The sequence below is a fragment of the Salvelinus fontinalis genome, unplaced genomic scaffold (genome assembly GCF_029448725.1).
Source record: "Salvelinus fontinalis isolate EN_2023a unplaced genomic scaffold, ASM2944872v1 scaffold_0965, whole genome shotgun sequence".
Taxonomy (NCBI): Eukaryota; Metazoa; Chordata; class Actinopteri; order Salmoniformes; family Salmonidae; genus Salvelinus; species Salvelinus fontinalis.
The window spans coordinates 64243-71233 of NW_026601174.1; the positions used below are offsets into that span (position 1 = coordinate 64243).

Sequence of the window (6991 nt, forward strand, 5' to 3'; positions counted from 1 at the left end):
TTCCCCTAGTTACAACTTGAAGAAACCCTAAAGGATACTCCAGGAACCTGCACCTTAGTGGCACAGCAGTGAAAGGCACTGCATCTCAGTGCAAGAGTTGCTACAGTACCTGGTTCAAATCCAGGCTGTAGCACATTCAGCCGGGATTGAGTCCCATTGGGCAGCGCACAGTTGGCCCAGCGCCATCCGGAGTAGGTTGTCATTGTAAGCTAGAAAGTGGATTTGCCTAGGTGAATATAAACCATGTATTTTAAGAGTGGTGACAAAGGACAGGCATAATGCTTAATGGCCTTCTCAGTTCGATATTAAACACAATTTATGAAACAAATATTCATTAACAAATCAACCTTCAGTATCTGAAACAAATTGCGTCATTTCACAGGTAAACATTTACAAAAAGTTAAGCACAACGACAGTTATGTCCTGGTGGCACAGTCAAGCCTGGCACTTCCAACATCAGGGTTGTGGGTTTGAGTCCCACAGGGGACCAGTAAGAAAGAATAGTAACTACAACATATCATTCATGTTCAATAACTCATGAGACAAAATAGTGTCCACATTTTATTGGCTGCAAACAAGTCCTCAATATTTGTGTAGTAAATGAGACTTCATTTAACAGCAACAAAGTATGACGTTACCATGAAGTATTGATGCAGACACTACAGAATAGCATTGCTGCTTTTAATGTATAGACTGACGAAGAGGCAGAAGTCTCAGGGAGCACACCGAGGGCAAGCTCATTACACATAATGCATTGTTCCAGCGGTGTTGACCTGAAGACGAAAAACAACCGAAATACTCAGCTGTACACAGACAACAGTAGGAAAGTCTATGAGAATAAGTAGTTAAATGAACTAAGAATAAGTTTAATTTGATGACTGGATCAGTGAATGACAGCTTACTGTACCTCCAAAGTTGATATGAATACAAGTGTCTCTGGCACCAGCAGCGGGCCTTCCATTAGCCCAGTTCTGGTGATCAAAGTCAGAGCCATCGCTCCAGGACCACCGCCTGTCCTGAGGGGGGAAAGTGGGGTTTCAGAATACAAACTAAATGTAGTCCTTTCTATTCCACCTGCAAACAACAAAACAGTTAAAGCTACCACTACTTCAAAACCATCCGACTGGGACTGTTGCTTGTGTAAAGAACATGGAGCCTACTCCTCACATTTGCAATCATCCCAATGCATTTCAAAGACCATAACTAGTCTACAACTGTTGAAGCTAGAAACCCCATACACACGTTTACAAGACTGTCTGGAATATATTACTTTGATCGAATTTACAATTAACTAGAACCCGTTTTAAATGTATAAAAGCCTCCTACTGAAGTTGACAGTTAAATGCATTAAAGTAATTTAGTAGATTCATCTAGAATGACTTCCAGGATCAATTAGGCTCAGGGTGTTGCTCAAGGGCACATCATTTCACACAGTGAGCTCTAGGATTCAAACTAGCAGCCTTGCCTTTATTGGCCCCATGGTCTCAACGGCGAGGCTACCTGTCGCCTGGGTTCACTTTATATGGAACCCATTACAGTATCTGTTAAAAAGCAGCAGCTACTCTCCCTGGGGTCACCACATAATGACATTAGGCACAGCTCAGACAGCACTACATAAACAAACTACAGGTAGCCTACATGCCACACCTAACGTTTTAATATTTTTAAACCAGGTTTGCTATTCACTTGCGCAATTTGAGCTGGAACGGCGTTACTTGCAATAATGGCTCTATATAATACTGTGCTTAATGGTCCCACCTTAACAGAATAAAATCCGCCAATCCAGGTAGGAGGGAAACCAACAGTCTTCACCAAGACCAACGCCTGTAGAAACTGGTCCTCCTCGGAGCTGTGCACAGATGCCAGGTTTGCGCCAAGGTACTTCACAACGTTGGGTACAGACACCAGTTGATCACCAAGGGACACACAGTGCCTCTAGAGAAGAAAGTATTTATTTAACTAGGCAAGTCAGTTTAGAAAAATATTATCTAAAATAATAGCCAAGCAATTAACAAAGACATTTCATCTATTAGTCAGTCGGCCAGCCTAGCTGAGAATTTGTCTTCTGGACTCCCAACCCAATATTTACGACTAATTCCCTTTTAAAACATTCTCTTAAATATACTAGTTTATCTCCGTCTTAAGCCATGTCCTGTGGTTTCCATTCTACAGGAGGCACAACACTAAATATATATATTTTTTTGAAAATTCCAATCTTAACTTTAGGGATTGGGGGCAGCATTTTCACTTTGGATGAATAGTGTGCCCATAGTGAACTGCCTCCTACTCTGTCCCAGATGCTAATATGCATATTATTATTACTATTGGATAGAAAACTCTGAAGTTTCTAAAACGGTTTGAATTATGTCTGTGAGTATAACAGAACTCATATGGCAAACTTCAAACCAGGAAGTGGAAATTCTGAGGCTGGTTGTTTTTCAACTCATCTCCTATTCAAATCCCAGGAAGATATGGATTTGTTTTCACTTCCTACGCCTTCCACTAGATGGCAACAGTCTGTAGAACGTGGAATGAAGTTTATACTGTGTTGAGGGGAATGAGTCGGTGGTCTGGCAGATTGCCAGTTCCTGGTCACGCGCATTCCACGTGATGTCGCCTTGCTTTCCACACTTCTAGAGACACGAAGGAATGCTCCGGTTGGAACGTTATTGGATATATATGATAACATCCTGAAGATTGATTCTCTACTAAGTTTGACTAGTTTATGCGACCTGTGATATAACTTTTTGAAGTTTGTCTGACGTTTGGCTGCATCTGCACGAGCGTTTGGACATGTGTACCACACATGCTAGCAAAGTAGCTACTTGGACATAAGTAGGACGATATCGAACAAAATAACGATTTATTGGGGAACTAGGATCCCTTCGAGTGCATTCTGATGAAGATGATCCAAGGGAATATTTGTGATGTAATTTCGTATTTCTGTTGACTCCAACATGGCGGAGAAATGTTGTTAAATCTGAGCGCCGTCTCAGATTGCATGGTGTGCTTTTTACGTAAAGATTTGTAAGTCTGACAAAGCGGTTGCATTTAGAACACATGTATCTTTAATTTTATGTAAAACATGCATCTTTCAAAGTTTATGATGAGTATTTCTGTTATTTGATGTGGCTCTCTGCAATTTCTCCGGATATTTTGGAGGTATTTCTGAACATGGTTTCAATGTAAACTGAGATTTTTGGATATAAATCTGCACATTATCGAACAAAACATACATGTATTGTGTAGCATCCTATGAGTGTCATCTGATGATAAAGAGTGTCATCTGATGAAGATCAAAGGTTAATGAAACATTTTCTCTTTATTTCTGTGTTTGTGACTCCTATCTTTGGCTGTGAAAATGGCTGTGTGTTATTTGGACTTGGCGGTGATCTAACGTAATCATGTTATATTTTCGCTGTATACATTTTTAAAATCGGACACGATGGGTAGATTAACCTGTTGGGGATGGGGGCGCTGTTTAGACTATTTATGCTAATTTGGCTAATTTTTGAAACGGCTTCCCACAAAATCCTTGATCGTACAATATGCATATTATTATTATTATTGGATAGAAAACCGTCTATAGTTTCTATAGGAGTTGAAATTTTGTCTCTAAGTGGAACAGAGCCCATTCTACAGCAATTTCCCTGACATGGAGTCAGATTTGAGAAATGTTGGCCACTCTTCTGAAGTCAGTTAAAAGGGCACTGTCATTGCTATGACTATACGGACACTTCTTACGTCTTCCCCTGGATGCCTTTACGTGATGACGATTCCAATGGGGTCGATTGCGCGTTCACAGGCCCTATAAATCAAAAAACCCTGTAGGTAGGAGCTCCTTTGCAGCTGCGTAATGCGCGTGGAGGACATCGACCTGCTATTTTTCCAAGCGTTAGTTTAGCCTTTTATATTTCTCCGGTCATCTTTTCACTCGTTATAGGAGTTAAAAACATCATAAGGTAGTTAATTTAAAGCGTTTTATAGCAATTTATATCCGTTTAGTGCGATTTTGGGACATTTATTTTTGCAACGATGTGAAAAGTTGGGCACGCTTTTCAGTTCATCCCGAACGCAGTTGACATTTCCACATGGCAAGAGGACAGCTTTCCACCAAAAGACGATTTCTCCCAAGAAAGGATCCTTTGCCCAAGATACTGATGGAAGAACAGCTCAAGGTAGGACATTTTTATTATGATAAATCGTGTTTGTCAAAACATTTTAGTGGCTTAGGACGCCATGTTTTTTGACGTAGCTTCGCTTGGCGCAAACTGTATTGAAAAGTAAGGATAAATTAAAAAATGTAATTCCGCAATTGTATTAAGAATTAAATTGTCTATCAATCCCTGTCCACCCTATATTTTTTAGTCACGTTTATGAGTATTTATGTATAAGAGTAGATCACTGTCTAAGTGGCGCAAGGACTTTTTCTTTACCAGCTTGTCTACATTTCACATTGTCTAACCATGATTTTGGTGGCTAAATATAAACATTTTCGATCAAACTGTATATGCATGTTGTAATGTGATGTTACAGGAGTGTCATCGGAAGAATTCTGAGAAGGTTAGTGAAAAAATTAATATCTTTTGGCGATGTTGACTTTTATCGCTCACTTTGGCTAGAATCAATGCTGGGCTGCTATGTGCTATATGCTATGCTAATATAACGATTTATTGTGTTTTCGCTGTAAGACACTTAGAAAATCTGAAATATTGTCTGTATTCACAGGATCTGTGTCTTTCGATTCGTGTATGCTGTGTATTTTTACGAAATGTTTGATGATTAGTAGTTAGGTAAACACGTTGCTCATTGTAATTATTCTAGTCCATTTGTGACGGTGGGTGCAATTGTAAACTATGCCATCTACCTGAAATATGCACTTTTTTCTAACAAAACCTATCCCATACCATAAATATGTTATCAGACTGTCATCTAATGAGTTTTTTTGTTGGTTAGGGGCTATAAATATCTTAGTTTAGCCGAATTGGTGATGGCTACTGGTGTTGGTGGACAAATAAAAGATGGTGGATTATGCTAATGTGTTTTTAGGTAATAGATGTACATCTTTACATTGTGTCTTCCCTGTAAAACATTTTAAAAATCGGAAATGTTGACTGGATTCACAAGATCTGTGTCTTTCATTAGCTCTATTGGACTTTAATGTGTGAAAGTTAAATATTTAAAAAAAATATTTTTTTTGAATTTCGCGGCACTGGTTTTTCAGTGGGGGGGGGGGGGGGGTGTGCCACTAGCGCCACGCTGATCCTAGACAGGTTAACAAGATTTATCTTTCATTTGCTGTATTTGACTTGTTAATGTGTGAAAGTTAAATATTTTTTAAGTTATTCCCGCGCTGCCTTTTTAGCGGAATGTTGTGGGGGGGGGGGGGGGGGGGGGGGGGGGGGGTCCTAGAAAGGTTAAAGGGAAGTTCAGTATTTCACATATGTCATGTGTCGCTGTTTAAGAAAGTATCACCTTCAATGTAACGTCAAAGAGCTCATTTCAACTACACTTCCCCTTCAAATTCAGAGTAGATGTAAGGGTGATACCTCTGCTTCAGGCCAGCTCCTTGTAGTCTTGACAAACATTAAGCAGCTTGATCCATATTTGGTCCAACCGGAAGGACACAAGTCTTCTTCTAGAAGTGATTCTGTAAGGAGGAGTTACATGTGGCTTTAAAGGCTAGTGGAGAAAGATATACAAATCACAGCTACAATTTTATTTGTAGATCAGTCAGTCACCTCTGCAACAAGAAACATACAGAACATGTCACGAAAAGTAGATTCTTACGTGCATCTCCCAGAGCAAAGGCAGCACTGAGAAGAAGAAGACTGGTCAACATGGTCATGGAGTCTCCTGAGAGAAACACAGAGTGAAGCCATCAAAACCAATTCAGTGAGAACAGTTTAGGGGAGTGCAGTGTAACCCTGACCTCTCCACGTACCCCAGCCATTCCAATTATCCGATGTATTCCAGTACTATTCACAGATTCAACTGCACAGACAGTAGATTAGAACAGGAATATGTCTGCTTTCCTAAACGCCAACCTATTCCCTAAGCAGGGCTGAGGGGAATTTCTTGGCACATATTTCTTTCCACTCAGACAGGAGTAATGAAGGTCAAGTTTCCAAATGTAGAAATGCCCTGCAGCTTTGGCTATTCACAAATCTGTCAGAACACAGGCAATTATTTTTGAACCAAGTTCAAGTCTGGTTCTTTAATATTTATCCAACAATAAATAAAAGCACAGTACAAAAGGCTGGCAGGTAAGGCTTAGTGGCTTGTAACACCAGTAGGTAAGGCTTAATGACTGTAACACCAGTAGGTAAGGCTTAGTGGCTTGTAACACCAGAAGGTAAGGCTTAGTGGCTTGTAACACCAGAAGGTAAGGCTTAGTGGCTTGTAACACCAGTAGGTAAGGCTTAGTGGCTTGTAACACCAGTAGGTAAGGCTTAGTGGCTTGTAACACCAGTAGGTAAGGCTTAGTGGCTTGTAACACCAGTAGGTAAGGCTTAGTGGCTTGTAACACCAGTAGGTAAGGCTTAGTGGCTTGTAACACCAGTAGGTAAGGCTTAGTGGCTTGTAACACCAGTAGGTAAGGCTTAGTGGCTTGTAACACCAGTAGGTAAGGCTTAGTGGCTTGTAACACCAGTAGGTAAGGCTTAGTGGCTTGTAACACCAGTAGGTAAGGCTTAGTGGCTTGTAACACCAGTAGGTAAGGCTTAGTGGCTTGTAACTCCAGTAGGTAAGGCTTAGTGGCTTGTAACACCAGTAGGTAAGGCTTAGTGGCTTGTAACACCAGTAGGTAAGGCTTAGTGGCTTGCAACACCAGTAGGTAAGGCTTAGTGGCTTGCAACACCAGTAGGTAAGGCTTAGTGGCTTGCAACACCAGTAGGTAAGGCTTAGTGGCTTGTAACACCAGCAGGTAAGGCTTAGTGGCTTGTAACACCAGCAGGTAAGGCTTAGTGGCTTGTAACACAAGTAGGTAAGG

General features: G+C 40.7%; 1 protein-coding gene across 1 annotated transcript; it reads right to left on the reverse strand.

The window, feature by feature from the left end:
• Positions 1–548: 548 nt before the first annotated feature.
• Positions 549–5879, reverse strand: LOC129847950 (ladderlectin-like). The gene is made up of 5 exons (XM_055915531.1): positions 5791–5879; positions 5550–5650; positions 1759–1935; positions 908–1016; positions 549–773 (listed from the first exon to the last, which is right to left on the reverse strand). The coding sequence occupies exons 1-5, from the start codon at positions 5846–5848 to the stop codon at positions 682–684; spliced, it is 537 nt and encodes a 178-aa protein (XP_055771506.1). The 5' UTR covers positions 5849–5879; the 3' UTR covers positions 549–681.
• Positions 5880–6991: the final 1112 nt, after the last annotated feature.

Bases quoted from the DNA above. Each gene is read 5' to 3' on its own strand.
- LOC129847950 (XM_055915531.1), bottom strand. From the start codon at position 5,848: ATGACCATGTTGACCAGTCTTCTTCTTCTCAGTGCTGCCTTTGCTCTG. The intron at 5,651-5,790 runs GTAAGAATCTAC...TCCTCCTTACAG, and splicing joins CTTTGCTCTGGGAGATGCAC to AATCACTTCTAGAAGAAGAC. The intron at 774-907 runs GTACAGTAAGCT...TTTCGTCTTCAG, and splicing joins TATTCATATCAACTTTGGAG to GTCAACACCGCTGGAACAAT.